The 27579-nt window shown below is 39.5% G+C and overlaps 1 protein-coding gene across 4 annotated transcripts; it reads left to right on the forward strand.

Annotated features, from left to right (window-relative positions):
- Nucleotides 1-217: 217 nt before the first annotated feature.
- On the forward strand, nt 218-27497 carry PTP4A2 (protein tyrosine phosphatase 4A2). Of its 4 annotated transcripts, none has more exons than XM_027109323.1 (6): nt 831-1208; nt 16614-17309; nt 19396-19488; nt 22946-23076; nt 24362-24436; nt 25680-27414. In XM_027109323.1, exons 2-6 carry the CDS (start codon nt 17214-17216, stop codon nt 25786-25788), a joined length of 504 nt encoding a protein of 167 aa, XP_026965124.1. In that variant the 5' UTR covers nt 831-1208; nt 16614-17213; the 3' UTR covers nt 25789-27414. The 4 variants fall into 4 exon arrangements, 2 of the variants coding, with proteins under 2 accessions (XP_026965124.1, XP_026965125.1); XM_027109324.1 differs by lacking the exon at nt 831-1208 and adding an exon at nt 9437-9522 and having other exon boundaries at nt 25680-27497; XR_003433346.1 differs by lacking the exons at nt 19396-19488; nt 22946-23076; nt 24362-24436; nt 25680-27414 and adding an exon at nt 9375-9428 and having other exon boundaries at nt 218-1208; nt 16614-17065.
- The last annotated feature ends 82 nt before the right edge of the window (nt 27498-27579 follow it).

A 27579-nucleotide genomic window follows, 5' to 3' on the forward strand; every position in this document is an offset into this window, starting at 1 on the left:
AGAAAGAATTTCTGGCCACCTTCTAAATACAAGAGAGAACACTGAGATCTCTTGGATAATCCCTGTCGTTAAATTCAGGGTCTCCTTTTTATCAGGAATTTTTCATACGTAATGAAAACAGCCCCATGAGGTAGCGGATAACTATTTCCATTTAATAGTTGAAAATACGCAGAGAGAGGAAATAACTTGCCCAAGATACTACATCCCGGAAGTTTGAATTTTGATCTGCTGCTCGCTGTTCCTAGGTCTGGGTGTGTGTGTGTGTGTGGCGCGCGGTCGGGGAGTAAGGGTAGGGGGACACAGAAATATCCTTCGCTATTGCAGACGCACACGCCATTTATCTGGGGCCTCGGGAAAGGGCAGCCAAGAACTGAGCTGCCCGGGTTCTCACTTCTGGGCTGGAAATCCCCGAGCAAAGGGCTCGGTCGCCGCCTTGTCCCATCAGGATCTGGCCTCAGGCCTCACGGCCCGGCCGCGGGAAAAGGCCCTTCGACCTTGACGGTCACCCCACGGCCTCGGGCTCTGGCCCAGTCCAGGTGCGGATGGGCGGGCCGCGGCGTGGGTGAAGGACACCCAGGCCAGGTTCTGCCCCCCCCCTCCCCGGTCACATGGACGCGCCTTCCGCAGCCAGGAGTGCTGAGCGGAACGAACCACGAGGAGGAGCGGGGGAGGCGCCGAGGGCAGTGGGTCAGCGCCCCGCGGGGCAGGTGGGCGGGCCCCACCGCCCCGAGCCGGCCCGCCAGCCAGTCAGCGGGCGCGGGGGGCGGGCCGGAGGGCGCGCGCGCCGCGCCCCGCAGCGCCCCCTGAGGGGCGGCGGCGGGAGCTGGTTCCGGCTGCGCGCGCAGCGGTGGTGGCGGCGGCGCGATCGGCCGGGCTGTAACCGTCGTCCGTCCGGTAGCGGCTGGAGCGGCAGCGGCGGCCGGGCACGGCGCGAGGCGACGCCACAGGGCAGCGGCGGCAGCGGGGACAGCGGCGGCAGCCGGAGACGCAGCGGCGGCCGCAGCAGCAGCAGCAGCAGCAGCAAGACGGACTCGTGGACACGCGCCGCCGCCGCCGGGCCGGGCCGGGTGTCGCGCGCCGAGGCTGGGGGGGAGCCGTCGCCGCCACCGCTACCGCCGCCGCCGCCGCCGCCGAGGTGACTGAGGAGAGAGGCGCCTCCTCGCTCCCGCCGCCGCCGGACTTCAATGCCCAGTCCCCAGCTCGCCAGCGTGAGTGCGCTGCTCCCGGGCGGCCCCCGCTCTGGCTCCCGGGGCCTCGGGGCAGGGGAGGGCGGGAGGCGCCGCAGCCATTAGTGCAGGCCTGAGACACGTCCCCGGAAGGAGGGCCGGGCCGGGGCCGGGGGCGGGGGGAGCGCCGCCGGGAAGCGTGGAGAGCGAGGGTGGGTGAGCAGGGTGGGGGGATCGCGCGTGTGGGAGGGGGAGGGACTAGTGTTGTGTGCAAGAATGTTGAGTGGGGGGGGCGATGTGCGTGCGTGAGGGCGAGAGTGTGAGTTGGGGACAGGGCTAGTGTGCATGTGGGGGGAGAGAGCATGGGGGGAGAAAGTGTGGATGGGGGGAGTTGGGGGCAGTCTGTGTGTGTGTGTGTGTGTGTATGTAGAGGAGAGTGAGGGGGAGTGAGAGTGGGGGGCGGTAGGGGGGACAGTGTCAGGAGGGTGGGAGGAGAGCGAGTGTGGCCGAGTGTAGGGGAGAGTGAGGGGGAGCGTGTGGGAACGAGTGAGTGTGGGGAGTAGGAGTGTGCATGGGAGAGTGGGGTAAATGGGGAGAGTAAGTGGGGGAGGGAGAGTTTCTCGTGCCCGAGGTAGAGTGGTGGGGGGGAGAACCTGAGTGCAGAGTGAGAGAGGCTGGGGAGAAGGTGAACGGCAGATGAGGGAGTGTGGAGGTGTGTGTGCCTGCGACTGTTCAGTCTGTGAGCCGGCTTCCTGGAGGCTCTCCCTGATTGTTCTCTACGGCCATAGTGAACCCGGGTGTCCTGGGTTAGGGAGTTCTTTCCTGGAGCATCTTGTCCCTGGGTCCTTGGGTTCAAGTATGAGGAGAGGGTACAGAAGTCTGTTCCAGTGGCACTACCATCTTCTGGCTCTGTGACCCCCCCCCCATTATTTCATGACATGGACATGAATTTCCAAATTTTTCAAGCATATGATTGGCATTCCACCCTAGTCTGGGGTTCTGAGAGCTAACTAAAACAGATTTGTGTATTGCACAGACTCTTGTAAAGTATTGCTAGTTTTTCAGGTGAGAGGTATTCTATTGTTAGGTAAATTTAAGAAATGTTTTTTAGGTTTTAGCTCTTTCCTACCCTTCTGGAGAGAAGATTTTAAGAAGTAGTAATAATGATAATAATAATGGTGTAATATGTTGATGATAAAGAAGAACCATAGGCTAGCTTATTATTTTCTGGAATTTTTCAAGAAATGTATAAAGTATCTAGCAGTTCTAGCATCATTGTAGGCATTCAGCAAATGCTTGTCTTTATGGAGTCACCAAACTGTAGCCATTGCTGGATTAAATATGGTGGTTACTGGCTCCCTTCCTCTGTATTACAGAGTAGTTTCAGACAGGAAGTGAGTGAAATTATGCCTTATTCAAGGTGCAAAAGGAAATTAAGGCTTCAGAATGACACATTATTTTTTTTAATACATTTATTTATTTTTGGCTGCATTCTTCGTTGCTGCACGCGGGCTTTTCTCTAGTTGCGGGGTGTGGGCTACTCTTTGTTGCGGTGTGTGGGCTTCTCATTGCAGTGGTTTCTCTTGTTGTGGAGCATGGGCTCTAGGTGCGTGGGCTTCAGTAGTTGCAGCACGCGGGCTCAGTAGTTGTGGCTCGTGGTCTCTAGAGCGCAGGCTCAGTAGTTGTGGCGCATGGACTTAGTTGCTCTGAGGCGTGTGGAATCTTCCTAGACCAGGGCTCGAACTTATGGCCCCTGCATTGGGAGGCGGATTCTTAACCACTGCGCCACCAGGGAAGCCCAAAGTAGAGGTTCTTGATGAAGAGTACCTTGATACGGATTTTATACTGTAATGGTGGGAAGTCTCTTAGAAGTTGGGAGTCTTTTCAATACAAGCAAAGAGTAGCGTGGTCCTTTTGGTACTAGACGCGATAGAATTACAAGCAAAAACATTGGTGTGTAATTAGAAGTCAGAAATTATATTTTTCTTACAGTGTCCTTTTCTGCATCACTAGCATGCTCTCTGCTTTCAGAAACAGTAAATAGTATTGATACTGTTTGGTGGGGGACCAGATTAATTAGTATTAAGTTACTCCTATGTACCAGGTGTTTTTATACTCTCATTCAGTTCTCACAGCTACTATTAAAAGGTGGTAGGTGTCCTCATTTGCATTCATTTGGCACACGTTGAGTGGTTTCTATTTGCCAGACGTTAGGGATACAGTGATGAGCCCTCATTGACTTACAGTGATGAGATGAGAAGATATAGAGACTCAAAGAGGTGAAGTAACTTGTCCCAGCTGGATTAAAAACCCAGGTCAGTCTGACTCCAAAGTCTTTGATTTTTCCACTATACCGTCAACTACCCTCGCTAGGTTGTCTCTCTTTGAGGTTTCTCATCCACACAGTGACCTAGCAGCTTGTACAGATGAGAGATGTTGAAGGTAATTCAGAAGACTGAATGGCTGGAGGCAAGGAGATCATTTAGGAGATGCTGACTTGAGGCTCTTTGGGGCCTAAGTTAGGCTAGGCTTTTATGTGGGTGGAGATTCTGCCTTGGAACTCTCTTGGGGCCTTAGGGTGCTTTGAGACAAGAGTCTTATGAGGCACCTGGGATATGTCTGGGAGAGGAAAGTCTGATTAAAGAAACCCAGCAGCCTTTTAAATGTTTTTTTTTTTATTTTGGGGGAAAGAAGAAGAGTGTATTAATGGGGATAAGAGTCAACCAGAAGTTGTCACTTCTTTGTGAAAGTCTTTCTCTTCAGCTTTGTGGGATTTTTACCTCAGGAGATTTTGAAGATCAAGTGAGAAAATATATATGAAAGCACTTTGTTAATTATAAATTGAACTACAGACTCAAAGTATTATTATCACTAAGACTTCTACTAATGCAACAGTTTCTTATATTTAGTAGCTGGAAAAGGCTACTAGCATTTTAGACCACCTATATAAATGAAAAATTTTTTAGAACTGCTGAACCTGGTATATTCTGACTCAGAACAGCAAAAGTCAGACCACTCCCTCCATGAGTCAGGCAAGTGATATTTAATTTGAACGAACCAAATTTATAGGCAGAAACCATTTACAACATCATTGAACTTTGGTGGCACTAGGGAAGAGTAAATGTTTGAATGTTTTTGCACGTAGTTTCTTAAAAAGTCTGAAAGCCCCATATTTATGTTTTACTTGAAAAGACATTTGTGTGAACAAGGAAAAACATTTATTTTTCTTAAGATGCAACTTTTTCACTTTGTCTTTTAAAGATGACATTTCTATATGAGGTAGTTACTGAACACTTTATGGTTTTGAGACCTGAAGTTGAAATTGAATGGAGATTTATTTTATAGGGTTTGACTGTACTGTTCCTTTTTTGTTGGAATGTCGGATTGGTAATCAGTGAAGCCTCTAGAAAAAGCATTTACAAATAAGATGCAGATGAGCAGTACATAAATTTTTAGCTGTTGCTCTTGGAAGAGTGAAACAAGTTAGAGGGAAGCCTAAGTTAGGTTGATTTCTTTAAGTGATATCTCATTAGCTATACTCCTTGTAGAAGTTGGTGATCTTTACAAATTTTTAGCAACTGGAAATCAGGACCCATAGTTTTAACATAGAAGACTTAGTTATGTTTATTGAATTAGGGTAGTAGTTAGAGATTTTGAGGTCTTGGAGTACTTATGAAGTCCAACATTATGCTTTAGGATTCAACATTACCATCTTAAGAATCTTCTGTGTGCTAAATCACGAATCATATCATTTTAAATTCATAATAACCCTGGGAGTGAGTAAGTGGCATTCTTCCAATTTTACAGATAAGAAAATTGGTTTAGGGATCAGTTGCTGAATCCTAGTTAAAGAGTATCAGTAAATAGATGGCAGTGGATTAAAAAAATTTTTTCCCTTTGGGGCTTAAAGTACTTAAGTCTCTAGCCATTTTTTTTTTTCCTCCCCAGTTAACTGTAGTCATTTTACAGGGGATTATGTAGGAATTAGTAGATGTTAAAGAAATCGCCTTTTTTTTACTTGAAATTTAGTTTTTAGTTAGTTTTCTTTTCTTTTTTTTTTAAAGGATACCTCAGTTACTTTTTTTGCTCTTTGGGGGATGTTGCTGCTTTGAGATTTTTTTCAAGATACTAGTTGGGTTAGAGAGAAACTGATGATTATTCTCGAAGTTTGTAAAGCAAGAGTCCTTGATGTTACAGTTTCAATAATTTTGTATCTTGCGTTTGTTAAATGAACAGTGGATGCCACCGATTAAAATTACTTGGGAAATGGTGATTTGAATCTGCTAATCTGGAGTATTAGAAGAGTCTTCTATCCATTTTCAACTTCAGAACTAGTATCTATATACAGAGGTGTCTGATAGCTTTCTCTGGTTATTCTTCATTGTACTGACTGAACCACATTCTCTAGCTCCTTTGACTTCCTGGCCACTCTGTTGAGACTTGAAACCTTACAGGATTGCTTGGCGTAGAGCTCAAGTGGATATTGTATCTGAATCTTTTGCTCCATGGAGTTGTAGGGGTCTAGGCTAAACCAGAAACTGTCACTACTCTGACACCTCCATGAGAGAAGCTGCACAGTACTGCAGGCTCTGTCCACTTTCCACAGTTACCCTGTGGAGTTACTAGGACCCAGATGAGAAAATAACCTTTCTCCTGCACATGTTGAGGTGGTTTTCCCCGATCAATCAGTATAGACTTACAGGGCATAAACTCTGCCAGAAGAATGGCTACAAGGGGTTGACAGATTATACCAACAGTTTTTATGTGATTTGAATACAAATGTTTTTTGTTTGCCTACACTGATTTCTTACCTGCGGATTCTGTAACACAGCATCCACTCCATTTTAAGTGATCTAGAAACTAAATTTCATCATTTAAATATAAATTTACATTTTACAACATTCTTTTTTAAACTGTAGAGAATTTTTAGATTAAGCTTTTCTGTGACCCTTTCTTTGCTAGTTGAGCCTGTTTTGAAAAAATATTTTGACCGTTAGAACCCTCTTTCCTTTTAGAGAATTTAATTCCTTTCATGTATTTTTGGGTTGAAATTTCATTCTTCTCAGAAAATGTTAATTCTTTTGGCATAAAATGCGCACATGATATATTTGCTTTAGCAGATCAGATAAATTACTTTATATTTTTATTTCCGCAGTGGTCAAAAATGTTGGCTCTTAACTAATGTATTGTTTGACAAGAATTCAAATTCACAATCAAGTCTGCCTTTTTCTAGTCTTTTCGTTTTGAGATTCACTAGGTTGTACCACCACAGTCTTTGTAGATTGGATTTATATACATATGTTGATATTTACTATTTTTAATAGCAAAACAAATTGGTGTGTTTCCTTCTTTCCATTATTGGTGAAAAGCCTGTCATGAGGGAACAGAGTGACTGGTTAGTACAGAAGGATATGAGTCATCAGCAGGATTTGTCAGCAAATTGAGAAGGATATGATGGAGAAACAATAGATTGTAGTGACATTCTTCATTCTGCATGTGTGGTTACAAACAAGTTTCCTTTTGGTGATTGGTTTAAATTATTCAAATAATTTAGATCTTTCTGGATGAAGAGCACATCAAATTTAAGTCATAGCCTAAACTCTGAATTGTTTTTCAGGTGAGATGAGATATTCATTTGGAGGTCATCACCAAGCAGAATTTAGTTAAACTTGTATCTATTTACTAGGAAAAAGAATTCAGCAATCAGGTAGGTTTTAGTAAGCTGAGAGGCTATTTTTGTGAAGCTTGCTGGTAATTATGGAGCAGCTCAGTAGATCAGAAGATGCTCACCAATATGGCAATACTTGTTTTCTCTCAGTGAGCAAAGAGTTACTACTACTCTACTTTTAAAATTCCTAAGAGCTTTTATTGCATTTGAATTGGTCTAAAATTCTCAGCATGGTCAAGGCCTCCTCAGAGCTATCTAACCGAAGACTTAGCTCCTTTCTCGAGTCATGCTACCATGGCCTGTCTCTATTTCTATTAGTCTTGTCATAAAAATTTTACCTTTCCTCAGAAGTCTTAATTAATCCTACTCCATTCTACTCATGCTTATTTTGTGTCTTCAAAGTATGTAGCATTAATAATGAAATTTTAATGCTCATCATCAAATATTTTTCACCCATATTGATTCTTTTAGGTTCTTGATCCTGGATGGTGATTATATGGTATGCAAAGAGAGCTCCACAAATGCTTGTTTTAAGATTAGATGGGCTGAGTTTTAGTATCATTCAGAGCTGGTATATTGTCCTGCATCTCAGTAAGCATTTTGAGGAAGAGGACATGAAAGATTAAAGTTTGTATTCTTTTTTCCCCCACTTATTTATTTATTTATTGCTGTGTTGGGTCTTCGTTTCTGTGCGAGGGCTTTCTCTGGTTGCGGCAAGCGGGGGCCAGTCTTCATCGCGGTGCGCGGGCCTCTCACTATGGCGGCATCTCTTGTTGCGGAGCACAGGCTCCAGACGTGCAGGCTCAGTAGTTGTGGCTCACGGACCTAGTTGCTCCGCGGCATGTGGGATCTTTCCAGACCAGGGCTCGAACCCTTGTCCCCTGCGTTGGCAGGCAGATTCTCAACCACTGCGCCACCAGGGAAGCCCCTAAATTTTGCATTCTTTAAGTGAGAAGAGAAGGAAAGTGAATCCATGTTGAACTAAGCTGGTGACCAAAGAATCATCACCCCTTGACATGGAATTATAGAGGTATTTCACCATTTTTACTTCACATTCATACGTAATGTGAAACAACTGCTTTCACTGTATGGTTTCTAAAGACTTTTGAATGTTGTATTTTATGAGAATAAACATCAAGTCATTACTGGGCAATTCAGTTAGTGGGTAGACAGCATATTTTAAAAGGCCACCAGCCTCTCCAAATTGAATTACTTGGGTTCTTGTCTGTTTATCTTGTACTAATACTCAGTGCACAGAGAGATGGCTGTGAAGTATAATGTGATTTTTAAGAAACAAGTTTAGGAGAGGAAGTGAAGTGTAACTTACTTAGGGGAAACTTGGACCAAAATGCCCTAACAGCAGAAAAATTTCTGGGGCTCAAAAGAATTTATGCTGACAAGGTGTAATTTGGAATGTTTTTATTCCATATCCTGTACATAGAGAGCTTCCTTCCCCTCTTTTGGTGGTGGATACTTGAACAGGACCTTTAAATATGCTCAATATGTTAGACAAAATGGGGAAATGAAAGAGTTAAGCTGAGCCATAAACTGCTAAGTTCTGAAACATACATTTTAAATAATGCTAACAATAGCTTGGAAGTTTTTGCTTTGCATGCTGCTCCTGTGCTGTAGGTTATTTTGAAAGGTGATTCAAATAACCTTTTCCCAAGTATCTATTTTGCAACCTCAGGGAACTTGCAGCTGTTACAGTCATTCTAACTGTCCTGATATAGCTCAGAAAACATTTCAAAGTGGTTTTGACAGGGTGAATTCGGGTGTCCTTTTGGATTTTTACTACTGAGTTTGCTTTATTACAATTGAAATTCAGAATCTCAAATACATTTCCTTATTAATGAAATAATTCAGTGGTTCTTGAGTTAGTGTACGTATAGTGATGTTGGAAACTAAAGTAAAATGATTGAGACTGAAATTGTTCTCCAGGAAAATTATTTATCCTTTTGAGGTTAAAGAAAGAAGGATGGAGGGAAAGAAGAAAACAAATATTAGGATTTAATTTTATGGGAATGCAGCTGAATTTGAGATAGTTCTCTATAGTATGAAGGAGGTTACCACAGTTTTTTAGGAAAAGAAGGTGCTTAAACTTTATAATAAAGAGGCTTGGGAGTCTTGAAATGTACATAAACTGAAGTCTTTAAACAAAAAGCACGTGGAGAGGGTAGTCCTGATGATACCTTTCCTTGGAAATGGAAATATGAATGAATAGAATCAATTTAATAGAGCTATTTAACTTAATTTTTAAAAGATTCACTGAAAACAATAATATAATGTTCCATACTAGAATGGTGTTAGGATTTTTAATGTTTTTACTGGTATTGAAATAATTTTTTAGAAAAAGTGAAAATTGGCCATAGTGCTGTTATCTTCATTTAAATTTTATTTCTGAAAGGAAAAATAACATTTGGACAAAGAGTTTCAGCTGGAGAGTTGCTAATCTTTAGAGGAACAATGGAGTACAAAATTGAAAAGTAAATATTTTGAAGTATGGCGTGAAAATATTTAATGCAATTTTTGTCTTACAGTTATTTGAAGAGGTAGGAATTACCAGAAAATGACAACTACTTCTAATTGCCAGGGTACATACAAATTTGAAAACCACTCCCTTTTCATTTGAGTGGGAACAGAGCCCACGGGACTTCAGAAAATAACTGTCACTGTTCTCAGAAGCAGGTGTGATCTGTTGGTTAATTGCTTTCCTTTCCTTTCTGAGTGGCAGGCCATGTATGTCCTGCTGGTTCTGAAGTGTTCAGATATTTTCCCACTATCAAGGTCATGCTTTCTTTTTATAGAACTGATTATTGATTTGTGTACTGGAACTTGATTCTCAAGTTCCCTCCTTAAATGAGGAAGTAGAAAAGTGGGAATAACCAAGGGAGTAACTCTGAAACTTTTTTTAGCAGTAAGAAATGTGTTGCTATTTTTAGCTTGTTTACAGATATTTTGGATCATAATTTCTGTAGAATTTAATGATACCTCTTTCCTTATCAATTCCCCGGGACTGTAGTCAGTAGGGGACGGGAACTAACATTAATTTGAATGGTCTGAGTTCAAGGAGCCAGGTGTATTCACTTTTAGTTTGATAAATGCAACAATAGAGAGGATGAACAAAGATAAGTAGTACGGAGAGTAGAGCTCTTATTTCGACAAGGCTCTGATGAGTTGGGAGTAGGTATGAACGTAAAAATTTCCAATTTAAGATCAGTTAACCAGGAGATGAGGTTTTTTTTTTTAATTGAAATTTAGTTGGTGCAATATGTTAGTTTCAGGTGTACAACATAGTGATTAGGCATTTAAGTACGTTGTGAAATGATCATGTCTATAAGTCTAGTAACCATCTGTCACCGTAAAAACTTATTACAATATTATCAACTATATACCTTATGCTGTATATTACATCCCTATGACTTATTTTATAATGGGAAGTTTGTACCTTTCAATCCCCTTCACCTGCTTCGCCCAGTCCCTCACCCAGAAGATGAATGGCTTTTTGTTTTTTTTAAAATAAATTTATTTATTTATTTATTTATGGCTGCCGTGGGTCTTCGTTGCTGCCTGTCGATATTCTCTAGTTGTGGCAAGCGGAGGCTACTCTTCGTTGTGGTGCGGGGGCTTCTCATTGCGGTGGCTTCTCGTTGTGGAGCAGGGCCTCTAGGCGCGCGGGCTTCAGCAGTTGTGGCACATTGGCTCAGTAGTTGTGGCTCACGGGCTCTAGAGCGCAGGCTCAGCAGTTGTGGTGCACGGGCTTAGTTGCTCCGCGGCATGTGGGATCTTCCCGGCTTGAACCCGTGTCCCCTGCATTGGCAGGCGGACTCTTTTTTTTTTTCTTTTTTTAAAAAATAAATTTATTTATTTATTTATTTTTGGCTGTGTTGGGTCTTCGTTTCTGTGCGAGGGCTTTCTCTAGTTGTGGCAAGCGGGGGCCAGTCTTCATCGCGGTGCGCGGGCCTCTGACTATCGCGGCCTGTGTTGTTGAGGAGCACAGGCTCCAGACGCGCAGGCTCAGTAGTTGTGGCTCACGGGCCTAGTTGCTCCGTGGCATGTGGGATCTTCCCAGACCAAGGCTCGAACCCATGTCCCCAGCATTAGCAGGCAGATTCTCAACCACTGCGCCACCAGGGAAGCCCCAGCATGCGTACTCTTAACCACTGTGCCACCATAGAAGCCCCAGAAGATGAGTGTTTAATTAGCAATGTTGAGTTTTCTTTAGTTTACAAGTCTTAATCTCAAATGGTCAAAATGCAGTAGATACAGTAGTACTTTAAAGAGGAATTTCCTTGCTTTTCTTTCTTGATGGTTGTGAAGATTTTATGGTCTGTTGTCTGAATAGTCTGTGAATATTCTGTCAGCCTTCTGTGAGTTATTAACAGTTACTCAGGGCCTTGAGTTTTTTTCCCCCACAGACCCCATATCCAGTCTGTGGACAAATCTTTTTGGGTTCCACCTCAAGGTACATCTTGAAACTGATTCATATCCTCTCTACTGCTACTGCTTTGGCCCAAGCTACCATTATCTGTCTCCTAGATTATAGCATCAAGTTCCTACCGGATTTCCCTGCTTCCACCCTTACTACTCATAATCTGTCTCCATATAGCATCTAGAGTGATCCTTTTAAACATTGGTTGTCACTCTTGCTTGAAACCTCTTATTTTTCTCTGAGTAAAAGCCAAATACTTCTGTTGGCCTGTAAGCCTCTCTTTTTATTTCTCTGACCCTATTCATTCCCTTGCCTTATCTGCTCCAGTAGCACTGGCCCCCTTGCTGTTCCTAGAACACTCCAAGCATGGCCCCACCTCATAACCTTTGCAAGAGCTAATCCCTCTGCCTAGAATGCTTCCTCAAATATCTATTTGGCTCAAAACCCCAGGACTAGGATAAAAGGTCACTTTTTTCATTGAGGCGTTTCCTGCTAGCCTTATTTAAAAGTGGAATCCCCTCTCCCTTCTGACACTGCAGATTCCCCTGCTTTGCATTTTTCTCCATAGCAGTTGCATGTTTTATTTGTCTTTTTCTTCCTGCTAAAATATAAGATCCATCCTGACAGGAATTTTTGTTTGTTTACTGCTCTTGCTGCCCATATAAGAATATATGGTATATATTATGTATCCAATAAATATTTGCATTTATACATTCTTAACTGGCCAAATTGCAGTGTCTAGTCCTTCATGAGAATGAATTCTTTACTGTTGACAGATTATTCATACTTAAGGGAAATGCAGGTGTCTTCAATGAGGTGAAATTAATTTGTCTTAGGAAAAAATTGTTGCAAGGTGTTAGTCTTGTATACCATATTATGCTTTCATGTTGTCTGCTTGTAGAAACCACGCTGACTCAAATTTGCATGACTTCCTGTAGAATTTCTGGCAAGAAAAGTAAACAGTAAATGTATACTTACTTGTTCCTCAGACCTTTGCTTTTAGATTTTATTTTCTAAGATCTAGAGTTCTTTTGTACATTTACTTATAATGTACTGTTTTTAATTTGGTGAATACTGGCATAACCTATCAAATTAGAGGGTTTTTGCATCATCACTTTAATTTGTAAATAGAAGTGATTTCAGTGGAAAGCTTGTTGTGAGTGGCTTGACAGGATTTTTAAAAGGATGCCCAGTAAGTGTGGGTTACATTAAATGGGGCTGATTTTGTAAAGTTCGTTCATGCCCTTGAATTCTCTATATTTATATTTGAACTTAGAATTACAGTTGCCAAAGCAGGATCTGAATTTTACTCCATAATTTAGTATCTTTAACAAAGAAGAAAGCTGTCTTTCTGGAAATGTGTAGGTACAGGCTTGCCAGGGACAGAAGGACTAGCCCTTTTGAGGCTCTTTGTAATCCAGTGGTTATAGCACTGTTAAGGATGTAATTAAATTGTAAATCATTGTAGGTTCTTTATCACCCTAGAATTAAAAATTAAGGGGACTTCTCTGGCTGTCCAGTGGTTAAGACTCTGCATTTCCAATGCCGGGGGTGTGGGTTCGATCCCTGGTCGGGGAACTAAGATCCTGCATGCCACATGGTGCAGCCAAAAAAAAAAAAAAAAAAATTAAAGAAATTAAGGTAATAAGTGTACATGGGAAAAAAACAGTAACTGTTTAGAAGGTATATATTGTAAATCATGCTCCTGGCCTGAGTGAAAACATACTAAGTACTCACAAATATTTCTATATATACTGTTTATATTATCATGTACCTTGCTTTTTTCACTTATTAGTATCTCTTAGCCATCTTCCCGTATCAGTTTATATAGGTGTTTTATTCTTTTTAACCTCTCCATGGTTTTCCGTTTTAACATTGTGCCATGATTAAGTGATGGGTATTGTATTATTACATGCATTTTGGCTTTTGGTTCTCATCTAGGTAGATGTTAGCAGTTGAGCATTGACAGTGGATATTTAAACTTGTAACATACCCCTCTTCAGAGTTTTAAGTAGTCTCTGTTGTGTTATTGACTTAGTCTTACTGGCAGTGCACTGTCTTAGCTTGGTAGACCTCTGCTTGCTTGTTCTTCTTCCAGCCCCCTTTCTTTATTCTTCTTTATCTTTTCCTCTTCCCTCTTTAATTTAAAAGGATTTCTCTGTCACAGACCATCATTTTCTAATTCTTCAGTGAAGTCATATTCTTTTGTTAAAAATGGAAATGTTGCCTAGGAAATGGAAATTCCCCAATTCAACATTTTAGAAGTTAGATTCTATAAAAGATAAAGGGTGGAGAGAATATTTGGATGCGTATTTGAATTTGATCACTGTTATGTGTCAAGTACCAGCCTCTTCCATCATCTGGTAAATTAAAGTAAAAATCAATTTTTACTTGAGTAGGTAGAGCAGAATCAATGCCAGAGAGAAAACTTCAGAAAAAAGTTTTCCAGTAAGGTATACAGGTGCTGAGTTTATGCTAAAATGTATGGCTCTGTAACTGTTGAGTACTTTCCAGCTGTGGTAGGTTGTTTATGATTTTTTTATACAGACTGTTTGCTTTGCATTCTTATGGGTGTCACAGAAACTAACATTAGTTTATCTGAATTGACAGGTGCAAGAACATTTAACTGTTAATGTGTAGTTGAACTCCTGGGGGAGGGGGAAGGAACAGAAGCTTGCTTTTATCATGCATCTGTTAACACTGATAGAACATAGTGTTTCATTTGGCAGAAATTCCTTTGCTGGAGATCTCAGTATGGTATTAAGAATTGAAAATCTGGGAATTCCCTGGTGGTCCAGTGGTTAGGACTCTGTGCTTTCACTGCCGGGGTCTGTGTTCGATCCGTGGTCAGGGAACTAAGATACTGTAAGCTGTGCAGCCAAAAAAAAAAAAGGAATTGAAAATTTAATAATAAGTTATCCTTCTCCCTGGTAGTGGTCCTTCCAAACTGAGCTTGGAGGAATAAGATGGGATAAAGGTTGTTCTGTTTTCTGAGAAGACAAACACTGATGACTGGGTAGAAAACTTAATGCTAGAGCTGTAACCTTTTAAGCCTGGCTGTCACTACAATGCTGGTCTTTCAGTGCCTTTCTCAGCTGACACACATATTAGCTGCCATAACAGCATTAAACCGAAGGGATTCAAACAGGTTAGAATTTCCTTGTGTTTTGCTCTGCATTGCACGCAAACCATTGTTCTTTGAGTAGTTATTTTAATAGTGTTTTCTCCCCTTATTATAAGGTCACAGAGTTGCAAATGAACATCCAACCAAATATTTGAAGAAAAGTTACACTGTCATGAATAAGATTATGACTTGAAAAATATGTGGATACCTCCATTAGTCAAAATTGGAGGGAAAATAAGACCTGGGTTCTTGTCCTTGATCTGCTGCTAATTAGCAGTGTGGTCTTAAGTTTTTGTAATCTCTCTGGATCCCAAACAGCAACTTTTTTTTTTAAAGGTCAGTGTGTTTGATCTCTTTAAGTTTCTGCCAGCTTTAAAATTCCTTGACTGTACAAGGAGTACTCTGTGAAATGTGTGATCTAAAGTGGCTGCGTTTTAGGGTTACAGTTAGAATTATGAGTTAGATTATGAGTTAGGAAGGGTGATGGTGTGTATTATGTTTTTGTTAGTTTGAATGTAGAAGTTTTGTGTGTTTACTGTAGTGGATAACTCATTATGCTGAGGTATTGAAGTTCTTACAATGCCATTTTGAATTTCTTGTGTCTCTCATATTTTAGGAACGTTTTAGTTTTGAGCTTGTGTCTATGGTAATATAATCAGAAGTATATAATTTACAAAATAAAATGCCATTAAGAATATCATAAAAAGAAGACTTGAAGATAGAAGATTAGGCTTGAAAGTTTGAGGCTTAGGTTTGTTCTTACCTCTTGCAGTTTCTTCCTGCAGGTGCCTCTGCAGTCATTATCTTTCATTTGTCTGGTTACAGTCATCTTTTTTAGAGTTCTAAATAAGCATTTATTGGTGGCTTAGGGAAGAGGCAAGTAGAAGAACTTAGACCTCGTCCCTATTTCCAGAGGAACTTATGATTATGTTGACACTCTGACTGAGCCAGCTATACAGATTACTGTGTTTCAAAAATTCTGCCACTTCTCTTCTTGCCTTGTTTTGGTAGGAATAATATTTGCGCAGGAGACTGCTGTGTGAATCATTAACCTTTGGATGCTTTTGTACTCTTGAGGTAGTGATGTGAGAAATAATAAAAAGATAAATTGGACTAGAAATGAGAGAATGGGATTTATATATTAGCTGAGTCAGCTGGAATTGTGGTACCTTGGGAAAAAATACAGGACTTTTCAGAAGAGTCTGAATTTGGGCCTAGCTAATTCATTCACCTTAGACAAGTCACTTTTCTGATCCTCTTTCCTCATTCATCATAGGTAGTTAAAAACTACTTAGAGTTGTGAGGAAAAGAAGATAACTGGTATCATATGAACTTTATGAACTGATATCATAAATGGGGCCAATGCATATATTTTGGATTGAAAGAATTAAATCCTCAAAGTGGAATTTTGGTAAATAGCCTTCATTTACAGATATAATTTTAACCAAAGATAGTTAACATCAAAGCAGACAAATAAGGAGATCATTTGATGTGAACTTTATAAAAGAGTCCATGGAGTGAAGTTTTAAGTATCTTTTAATCATTTAAAAATGATTTTAAATGATTTTAAAAATTCATTTTAAAATGACGAGTTAGAAATAATCTTATTAGTATAGAACTTTATTGAGCCTCGTTTTGAAAAAAGGAAGACATATTTAACTTTTTTTTTTGGCTGCACCATGCGGCATGTGGGATCTTAATTTCCTTACCAGGGATCAAACCTGCCCCCCCGGCAGTGGGAGCACGGTGTCTTTTATTTATTTTTTTTAGTATTTATTTTATTTTATTTATTTATTGGGTTGCGCTGGGTCTTAGTTGTGGCAGGCAGTCTCCTTTGTTGCGGCACATGGGCTCCTTCGTTGCGGCAGGCAGGCTCCTTAGCTGTGGCTTGAGGGCTCCTTAGTCGTGGCATGCACACTCTTATTTGCAGCATGCTTGTGGGATCTAGTTCCCTGACCAGGGATGGAACCCAGGCCCCCTGCATTGAGAGCTCGGAGTCTTAACCACTGGATAGCCAGGGAAGTCCCAAGACATACTTAACTTAAATCTCTGACTTTTAATACTCTTGGTATGTACTTCTGTCCTATTCTTGGTAGATGGCAGTAGTTTAGAAGTGGCGCCATTTCAGATGTCTTTGGGCTCATAAAGAATGTATTCTTGACTTTTGGGCATTGTGTTTGCTGTCAACCTCCAGTTCATTTTCTTTATGATTGTCTCCTCCAGGTTTTTCGTTGGAATATACGTTGCACATTTATGGCGATTCTGAGCGTGAGGGCAGACTTCTGCCAGGCTCAGCACAGCGTTTCCGCTGACAAGTGAGCTTGGAGGTTCTATGTGCCATAATTAACATTGCCTTGAAGACTCTGGACACCGAGACTGGCCTCAGAAATAGTTGGCTTTTTTTTTTTTTTTTTATTGCAAGCATATATCTTTTAATGACTCCAGTAAAATTAAGCATCAAGTAAACAAAAGTGAAAAGCGACCTACTCTTTTAACTTGTCTCACTAGTGCCTAAATGTAGTAAAGGCTGCTTAAGTTTCGTATGTAGTTGGATTTTTTTGGAGTCCGAAGGTATCCATCAGCAGACATTGAGGCCCAAATTGAATTTGGATTCAAGTGGATTCTAAATACTTCTGCTTATCTTGAAGGGAGAAGCTTCTTAAAGAATAAACAAGTTGAATAGAGAAAACACTGATCGATAATAGGCATTTTAGTGGTCTTTTTAATGTTTTCTGCTGTGAAACATTTCAAGATTTATTGATTTTTTTTTTCATTTTCCCCATCACACTCACACACGCACGCTCACACTTTTTATTTGCCATAATGAACCGTCCAGCCCCTGTGGAGATCTCCTATGAGAACATGCGTTTTCTGATAACCCACAACCCTACCAACGCTACCCTCAACAAGTTCACAGAGGTAAGATTGTAGCATGGTCTACGTTTTGGATTGATTTATAGGTAAAATCCTGTTAAAAATTAACACCACTCTAAAGAAATCTTATACCACAAAGCCATTTATTTCTGTGATTGGAGTATGGATGATACTGATCCTGTGGATCTTACCAGTCTTTGTTTGAATTGAGTTGAATTAGTTAAAACAGATTTTTAAAAGAACATTTATGGAATTTGAGGAGATCTTAGAGATTGTCTAGTACTGTGTTTTTTCCTTTGAACATTATTAGCAGTTCTTTTGTTACAGTTTCAATAATAAAGCTAATTAACATTTATTGAATACTTAGTACGTACCCAGCATTACAATAAGCAGTTTTATGCATTATATCATTTACTCCTCACAATAACCCTATGAGGTATAGGTACCATTATTTCCCTTACAGATGAGGAAACTGAGGTTCAGAGTGGTTTAGTAATTTGCCTGAAGGCACACAGTATGTGGTAGAACTATCTCTGACACTAAAACCCATTTCTTCCTAAAATGCCCTAACCACTTTTGATGAAAAGCTACCCTAGAACTACTTAGCAGTAGGAACCACATTATTCAAGGGTCCAGAAATTTAGGGGAAGGAAAGGTATTATAGGTAGCATTTTTATGTCAGATCCTGCATTTTTTCTATTGGTAGTAGTAGAGAAACATTTTGTACTTCATTCAACAGGCATTTGAATGTAAGCTTTTTAATCATTCTCAGATTGTTCAGTCTCAATGATTTCTGTTGATGTATTTGTGGAGTAGACTTAGAGAGCTAGATGAACTCCTAGGGATTCTAAATCTACCTCTCTCACTTTACAAATGGCAAAACTGAGTTCAGAAGAGGTTTTGACTTGCTGAAGGTCACAAATATTTACCATAAAAAATTTCTACTGGAAACTTTCAATGAACAGCTACTGTGGAGTTCACTTTAATGGGATTTTATTTGTATTTTGAAATTTTTAAAAATTTCTGACTCATTATATAACATTAGCAACTCTCCTGAGTCTGTTTTATGAGAAGGCGTTTCTGTGAATAATAAAGTCCTTTAGCAATTAAAATAACTTTCTCTTTAGATAACCAGATGATGGACACTTCTTGTAGGATATCACTGTTCTGCTTATTTATATTTTTAATTCTCTGAGCTTCTTAACTTTGTGTACACAGTGTACAAGTTAATTCCAGGCCGGTATGCCCTCAGGTTGTTCAGTCACCTTTAAGCCTGGCTGAATTACATGATACTATTTTCAGCCTGTGGATTCCTTGGTCATAGACTCCTGCAGCTATAAAAAGATGTCGGTGGCCTCTTGAAGTTAGTTAGTGACTGGATTAGGCATTACTGTAGGAAAACTTCTAAAGGAGCAAGACTTCTGGCTGTAATTGTGTGTTACTTGACTTTGTAATATAATACCACTATTTAATCTTAATTTCAAAATTGCTTTTGTTTCTTTAAATTATAAAAAGCAATATGTACTTAGTACATAAAAATGAGAAGTTACAGATAAGCAAAAGACAATTTAAAAATACTGTTAATACCTGGTGTCTAGATGTTTTTTCTGTATTTATGTATATATTTATAAATATACATATAGATAGGATCACACTGTGTATTTTAGAAAAATTTCCCCCAACCTCCTTAGTATTATTTTTATAGCTTTCATAGTATTCTGTATGGATGTGCTATACTTTTTTAACCATTCACCTGTTTTTGGACCATTAATGTTTCTGTCTTTATACCATCCCAAACAACCCGTGCTAAACATGCTGGTACCTAAATCTTTGTGTATATCTTTAATTATTTCTTTAGTATAAATTCCCAGAAGTAGAATTTCTAGGTCAAAGTGTGTGTGTGTTTTTAAAGTTTTCGCATTAATGCTACCAAATTGCCCCTTACAAAGGTGGGCCTTATTGATGCTTCCACTTTGAATGCAAGAATGTCTATTGTATATGTTGTTACAACGAGAATGATTTTGATCTTTGTCTGAGAATGAGGTCTCGTTTCAGTTTATAAGAGTATATTTTTAAAGCTTTCATTGCAGATTCTAAAAACAAGTTTCCTTACATTTGTTTTTCTTTAAAGGAACTTAAGAAGTATGGAGTGACAACTTTGGTTCGAGTTTGTGATGCTACATATGATAAAGCACCAGTTGAAAAAGAAGGAATCCACGTTCTAGTGAGTGTGTAGTGTTTTAATTTTTCACTACAAACAACTTGTACCTTTCAAACACAGATATTTTTAAAACTTGGCACTCATAGTTTGCTTTTTAAACTTACAGGAGATACAGTAATCATAGCAATCTGTTAAAATTCCTTTGGATTGGCAGTTTTGTTCATTTATGCCCTTGAAGTCCACAGATGCAGAGTATTTTCAACAAAAAAGGCAAAATTTAGTGCACACTTATTTCAAGAAAATGGAAATTTCATTTTTTTTCTCTAGGAAATTACTGTGACATTTAGCTTTTGTTTCAAGGCTACTGGTTTGAATCTAACTGAAAGTAGTTTCCATCAGACATTCTTTTTTTCTTTTTTTCGTGGTACGTGGGCCTCTCACTGTTGTGGCCTCTCCCATTGCGGAGCACAGGCTCCGGACGCGCAGGCTCAGCAGCCATGGCTCACGGGCCCAGCCGCTCCACGGCATGTGGGATCTTCCTGGACTGGGGCACGAACCCGTGTCCCCTGCATTGGCAGGCGGACTGTCAACCACTGCGCCACCAGGGAAGCCCCTATGTGCCTATTTTTTATTGAGAGTTAGTTCTGTAGTCTTTACTGCATTGGTTGGTAGTTGAGAAGGCAGTTGATGCAAAGAAAATAAATGTCCTGTTGGTAAGGCAGTTGTCTCACATCTGATACATAAAGTTTCCTCACTTCCACATTGGTGAAAACACAAAAATCAAATAGCCAAACATTATGTTTTTTAAAATGTATTTTAATAGTATGGCATGGTAATAATACTTTGCTTGCATTCCTATTTCTAAATGACTTTAAGATCCCCTGGCTGGAAATCACTGGGGATAAGTATAAACGTGTATAAAATGTAGCCCTGTGTTTAAAAAAATAAAAACAGAGTTTTAAGTTCTGAAATTAAACCAAATACAAGTTCCTTTTCCTGTATTGTATGTTCTTTAGAGAGTAGATGAGAAATCAGTTTGTCTTGACAGTTGGCAGGGTGAGAAAATGAACTGCAGATTGACCGTAGTCTGTTTGAATCAGTAATGTTGGTAAACACCTTTATGAAATAGAAATGAACTAAAGAACTTGAAGTAGTTTGTGGAAGGTAGTGGTAGATCTGGGATTTATTCCAGGCCTTTAAATCTAGGCTTTTGTTTTGTTTTAAAGAGCTGTGATCAGATAAAATTAAAGGTCTAACTAAAGCTGGAAAAAAACCAAGGATATTTAGAATTAAGCTTGGAATTTCTTTTTTTTCCTAGGCAGAATTTTTTTTTAAATTTTTTAAATAAACTTTATTTTTTAGAGCAATTTTAGGTTCACAGCACAACTGAACAGAAGGTACAGAGATTTCCCATATATGCCCTGATCCTACCCATGCATAGCTTCCCCCATAATCAACATCCCCCGCCAGAGTGGTACACTTGTTACAACTGATGAACCTACACTGATACATCATCATCACCCAAAGTCTATAATTTACATTAGAGTTTGCTCTTGTATGTTCTAGGGGTTTTGACTAATACATAATGACATGTATCCAGCACTATAGTATCATATAGAGTCGTTTCATGACCCTAGAAATCTTCTGTGCTCCACCTATTCATCCCTCCCTTCTCCCTAATGCCTAGGCAGAAATTTTAGTTTAAGTTGGATTGCTAATTTACTTTTGCTAGGTGAAGAGGGTTTGGAACACCTTATAAGAGGATATTCCCAAAGTGAGACCTTTCAACCCTTTGACCAATGTTCTTGTAAATCAGAAGCACATTGGAAAAGACTAATGGTGGTTTCAGCCATGTCAGTTTGAAGTTCAGATGCTTCTAAATTACTGCTTTAGTGATTTTTTTGGATAGAAACTGCTTGTATGAGTAAGTAAAGCATGTTTCATATTATTGTTTCTTAACTAGATGCATTTTAGGGAGTCTTAGAGGAAGTAAGCTCTTGACTAAGGTACTTACTAGTTTTACTGCTATTTACAGTTAAACTTTGTAGTGACATTTATAATGATAACATTGACAGCCCTTTAATTATGGGGCGTAGTTGACAAACATAATGTGCTCTCATGGCTAATGGGCTCCATGAAGTGTTCTAGTGGTGCCAGTAATGAGTGCACAATCAATTTAGTGCTCTGTCACTTTTCCCTTTTTCCTTCTCTAATATTTTAAAGTGTCCTTATCCAGTCTCATTAGAATAGTATTGTTAAAAAAAAAAATTCCCAGTGTCTTTGCATTTCTGTCCTTGAAGTTAGATGGGACAGAGGGTATGATGCAATATGTGAATGTCCGTTCCCCCCTTTCTTCAAAATGACTTGTGTTGGTTTCTCAGGACCTTGTGCGAGGTAACAAGGAAGATAAATCCCTGCCTGTATTGTGAATGCACATGGGGTTGGTCTTAATTGAAAAACAACCCAAATCAATGAATATAAAAAGAGAAGGGAATACTTGAGAAAATGGTTTTCATTTCCTCAGGATCATATCATGTGGCACTATACTTGTAAAATGGGGTGTGTATAATTTAGGCTGAGCTTTAAAAATATTTGCTGCTTGACTTTAAAAAAAATACATATGTAAGCACAAAGATAGTAGTATGTTTCTATTATGATCTGTTGGAAATTACTTATCAGAGTCTTTAAAGAAAAGACATCATAACTTAGAGCTATTTGGGGATAATCCTCAAAAATATTTATATTCGTAGAGACCAATGAGATACCAGTTGGTATACTTTGCCAAAATGGACTTCTAAATCTTATTGACAGGTGGTGTGTCCTGTCTTACTTTGTCTTGGTTTTAATTTTAGTTTTCTCTATTATGTCTAATTACTGTTCTATTCAGATAAAATATTTGAAGAATGCTAACCTCTTATCGCTCTTGTGATAAGACATATTTCCAAAGAAAAAGTTTGATGCTTATGTTGCTGGTTATGTATGCTTCATTGAGAAGGCTAAGTTGGCACACTTGAATTTTGATCTTGGATCATTTTTCAGAAGTGATCAGAATTGTGTGGTTAAGTATAGGTACATGAGGCTTCCCTGGTGGTACAGTGGTTGAGAATCTGCCTGCCAGTGCAGGGGACACAGATTCGAGCCCTGGTCTGGGAAGATCCCACATGCCGTGGAGCAACTAAGCCCGTGTGCCACAACTACTGAGCCTGCGCACCACAGCTACTTAAGCCCGTGAGCCTAGAGCCCATGCACTGCAACGGGGGAGGCCATGGCAACGAGAAGCCCACGCACTGCAACAAAGAGTAGCTCCCCCTTGCCGCACCTAGAGAGAGCCCGCGCGCAGCAACAAAGACCCAATGCAGCAAGCAATACATACATACATACATACATTTATTAAAAAAAAAATCGGTACATGTAGAACAGTTAGTGCAATTAGGCCTGCCCTGTGTATGCAGCTGTTGTGCATTAGGATGTTAATTCTGGAGAAAATATCAATTTAATGTAAAAGACCTTTTCCTCCCAGGATTGGCCTTTTGACGATGGAGCGCCACCCCCTAATCAGATAGTTGATGATTGGCTAAACCTACTAAAAACCAAATTTCGTGAAGAGCCAGGTTGCTGTGTTGCAGTGCATTGTGTTGCAGGACTGGGAAGGTAAGTTCTTCCCCTTTTGTCTGTGAATTCATTATCAAAAATTTCACTTTGATAGAAACTGCATTTATTACGCTAAATATTAAGTTGCCTGAAAGGAAAGGAAACGAGAGCAAAAGCTGGTGTAATGATTTCTCAGAATAACTTTTTATGTTTCATTGTCTGAGTCTGGGTTTAGTGGGTGGTGGTTCATAAGTTGTTTTGGAACTGGTTTAATGTAATTATCTTTGAGCCAAAAATACAGTCTTAATTCAGTTTCTCCATTTCCAGTAATCAAAGTTTTAGGTGTTTGAAATGGGCAACAAAGTTAAAATAATTTTAGATTTGAAGAATCTGTACATGATTAATTTTAGATTGAGATGAATGGAAGTTAATAGATGAAGAGCAGATGGTTGAACCTTAAATTCTTGAAAGGAAATGTATGGAGAATGAAAGTTGACTTTGATTTTAAAATCTTTTTCCTTGAGCACTGCATGGAATGGTGTTGCAACACTCATCAACAGTAGATTAAATGTCAATTTATAATGTGCACTTTGACTCCAAACATTAATGCAAGCTGCTGTTGCCTCAAGGTGGTGGTGACTCAGGCTGTTACCTCTGCTCAACCCTTTCGTTCGCTATTTTCCTTTTTTGCAGTTTAGTGTTGTACAGTTCTTCAGGGTCAGACGTCTCTAGTCCTTATCCTGATTTGGGGCAGTTTTTTAAGCTAATAGCTATCCTAGTTAGGTAGTCAGTCCAAAGTTAGTGCCTTATAATGGGCTTATTAAAAACATCATTTCCTTTGTTATATTAATATATATATAGAAAGCAACTCCTAATTACGAATTCTCTGCCACTCTCCCAGCTCATGGAAAGGATTTTGTTGAGGAAGTCTAGCACCTCTTTAGTACTTGATGAAGAGATGATATTAAAATTGATTTGTAACAAAAATTTTGAGACACTCAAGATAATCCATTTGGTCATTTACTATGATAATGGTTAAAGATCAGTGGATTTTTGGTGACATAAAATGATGTGAAAATTTGAGATATAATGTGATGATGTTTTAAAGAGTAAAGATCTTGTAATAAAGGTTTAGAATTTTGTACTTTACTAAAAATAGAAAATACCATAGAAGCTGTAATGATTTAGATATTTTTACTATGTAGAAAAATATCAGATATTTTAGTGTACAGGAACAATGAAAGCTCAAGCTTTACATAATTTTGGTAATAAGTAATCCTGGGTTTTAAAAAATCCTTTAATTCCAAAGACCTGTGGTTATTTACAAATGAGTTTATCTCTGCAGGGCACCTGTGCTGGTCGCACTTGCTTTGATTGAATGTGGAATGAAGTACGAAGATGCAGTTCAGTTTATAAGACAGTGAGTATGAAGTTTTATGTTCAGAAACACATAAAGCAGGACTTCCCTGGTGGTCCAGTGGCTAAGACTCTGAGCTCCCAATGCAGGGGGCCCGGGTTTGATCCCTGGTCAGGGAACTAGATCCCACATTGCCATAACTAAGAGTTCTCATGCCTCAACTAAAGATCCTGCATGCCTCAGCAAAGATCCTGCGTGCCACAACTAAGACCCGGCACAGCCAAATAAATAACTAATTAATTTTAAAAAAACACACAAAGCAAAATCATACAAGAGAAAGAAATTATAAAAAGTACCCATTCATAGTACAGGGTAATTTGCTGCCTTTGGCTTAAAATATTATTTGAAGATATCAAAAATGGCAAGTGATAAAGAGACTCACAATAACACTACTGGCTCCCAGATTTAAAGATTTTCTAATTTAGGTGGCAAATTTGGGCATTGTAGAATATGTCCAGTATATGACTTGAACATCTAGGAGTCTTTAAAATGAATAGCTAGGTAGCTGAGTCTCAGTGATGTGGTGCCTCTTTTAATGGCTGTCCAAAATGCCTTCCAAATGTAACTCTCTGTGACAAAGAGGAAAGGAAGAAACTATAGAGGAGCAGTTAATCACCTAGGATTCTTAAGTGACCTGTTCAGTCACAGAATCAGGATGGTAGTGCCCAGACAGAATCTTGACAGCAGTCTGGAATAACAGGCCATGCTATTTTTTTTGTCCAGAATTCTTTGGCAGTTATTGTCTTGCCCTTTCCCTTTCTAACCTTTTCTTAAAAAGAAAAGAGAAAGAAAGAAATAAAAAAATGACTTTGTGACAAAGGGCATGAAATGTATGGTAGCTCTAGGAAGATAACATGTTTCAAGGAATGCCATCTGTGTCTGCTGCTTCATATAAATACTTCCTCATTTATCCTAAATACTTGCTGCCATTTCTAATATGAAGAATATATTAATTGGGAAGAGTATAGTCAGATGTCTCTGGATTAACCATTCTGATCTTTATTAAACGATTAATAGACTCTAATGAGAGTTAGCAAAGAAAATTTGTCTATTTCTTCTTTTAGGAAGGCACACAGAAAGTTCATGTTTCAGTTCAGCCCTTTCACTTAAGAAGTGATGTTGTATGGGAAATATGCTGGTTTTCAGCTGTGTAGAGTTAGAAAGGCCACAGGCCATAAATACACTTTTCAGTGAATCAGGCAGCTCTTTTTTTACATGATAAAGTGTGCCATTCTTGTATTTTCAGAAAAAGAAGGGGAGCATTCAATTCCAAACAGCTGCTTTACCTGGAGAAATACCGACCTAAGATGCGATTACGCTTCAGAGATACCAATGGGCATTGCTGCGTTCAGTAGAAAGAAATGTATACGAAGGCTGACTTGATCGTGGCATTTAGAGGGAACTCTTGGTACCTGGAAATGTGAATCTGGAATCTTAACTGTGTCATCAAAGTAGTGATGGATTCAGTACTCCTCAACCACTCTCCTAATGATTGGAAAAAAACAAACAAACAAGAATATATCCCTCTATAACGTGAATAAAATGTTTAAGAAAAGAAAAAGAGAAAGAAAAAAAAGGATTAATTTAGTGAAGGATGATTTTGCTCCTAGTGTTGGAGTTTGAATTTCTGCCAGGATTGAATTATTTCAAAATCTCCTGTCTTTTTAAACTTTCTCAAAATAGGTCTCTAAGGAAAACCAGCAGAACATTAGCCTCTGCAGAACCATCTGTTTGGGGAGCACACTCTTCCATTATGCTTGGCACATAGATCTCCCTTTTGTGGATTTCTTTCTTTCTTGGGGGGGGGGGGAGGCACGGTGTATTTTTCCCTTCTTCTCACTTTCGTCTATCCCTCTTTTTTCCCCTGATACAAGTTGTAGGTGAAATAGGAGAAGCCCATGTTGCTGTAGATGTGCGTGCAGTCTGGCAGCCTTAAGCCCACCTGGGCACTTTTAGGAAAAAAAACAAAACAAAAAAACACCAAAAAAAAGAAAAAACAAAAAAAGGCAGTGGCGTATATAGTATATGATTCAGGTGTTTTTTAGTCTTTACTGATGATGGGGTATTCATGTTAGTTTCTTTTCTTGAAAACCCTATTCAACATGAGGCAAAGTAGCCAGGAGCCTTTTTTGTTTTGATAAATTTGTGGGGAAATGGCATTTTAAGAGGAGTCTCTCAAAGAACTTAGCTGAGAGTCGAATTCATCTCTTTTCCAACCAATGAAGCTAAGTGGATGTCCCAGAGATTGTTGTTTTCGGAAGGGGAGTACTCCAGGCCGTCACTAAAGATATGTCCAGGCAGAGCATTAGCACACTTTCTACACCTTGTAGAATTGTGGGCTGTAGCATTACTCTGATTTTCTGTCTAATGATGTCAGAGAATGCTGTTAGTGTAAAGTTTTTATTTTAGGACTTATTTGTACTCTGAATTTTCAGGAACAGTCAAAGGAGTAGCAGCAAAGACACAATATTTTAGACTTGAGAAATGCCTGTAATGGGTATTTCCCAAACTGCCCCCTATATGTACAGTTCAGTTTAACCACTGATTGCCTTGTTATTTTCATACTAGGTTCTTTGTGAGATTAAAAAAAATTTTTTTTGCTGGTTCAAAACCAACAATGCCTAGTGAGTATGTGTCCACAGGCCATAATAGGGTAGAAGAGAGACATAGAGCAGCTCATTGTGTAGCAAAGGGACTGTGTGGCTAGTGCAGTGGTGTAGTATCATTTCTGCAGATTCTTTGCTGGGTTCAATGTACTGATCTAGAAAAGCTATTTTGCTGCTCCTTTGCAGTTGTGACCAGGCTGCATTGACAAAGCAAGTTGGAGGATACCATCAGGGGCTCTTGTACTCTCCAGCTGAATATTACATAATTAATAGTGCTCTGCTTCTAAGGATTTGAATAAAGTCTTACGGTCATCTTGTCCTTTTGGAATTTGCTGTGCAGAGCCATAAACTTCCCATTTTGTTAGGATCAGCTAGGCCAGTAGGAATGGACCAGGACCTTGTTTCACACTGATGATACCTCAGATGTTGGCTGGCTATGTGAACTGCCTATTTCCTATGCCGAGTTGTTTTGATTTTTAAATAAATAAAAATCTGTAGATTCTCTTCTCCCCCATCCCAGAAAACAAAACAAAATAATGC

Source organism: Aethalodelphis obliquidens, unplaced genomic scaffold (genome assembly GCF_003676395.1).
Source record: "Aethalodelphis obliquidens isolate GAN/ISIS:26980383/991018 unplaced genomic scaffold, ASM367639v1 scaffold9, whole genome shotgun sequence".
Classification (NCBI taxonomy): domain Eukaryota; kingdom Metazoa; phylum Chordata; class Mammalia; order Artiodactyla; family Delphinidae; genus Aethalodelphis; species Aethalodelphis obliquidens.

What these genes read in the sequence shown, in the direction of transcription:
- PTP4A2 (XM_027109323.1), top strand. Translation starts at nt 17,214, where the DNA reads ATGAACCGTCCAGCCCCTGTGGAGATCTCCTATGAGAACATGCGTTTT. An exon ending in CCCTCAACAAGTTCACAGAG is followed by an intron (nt 17,310 to 19,395) that starts GTAAGATTGTAG and finishes TTTTCTTTAAAG; the next exon opens with GAACTTAAGAAGTATGGAGT. An exon ending in GCAGTTCAGTTTATAAGACA is followed by an intron (nt 24,437 to 25,679) that starts GTGAGTATGAAG and finishes TTGTATTTTCAG; the next exon opens with AAAAAGAAGGGGAGCATTCA.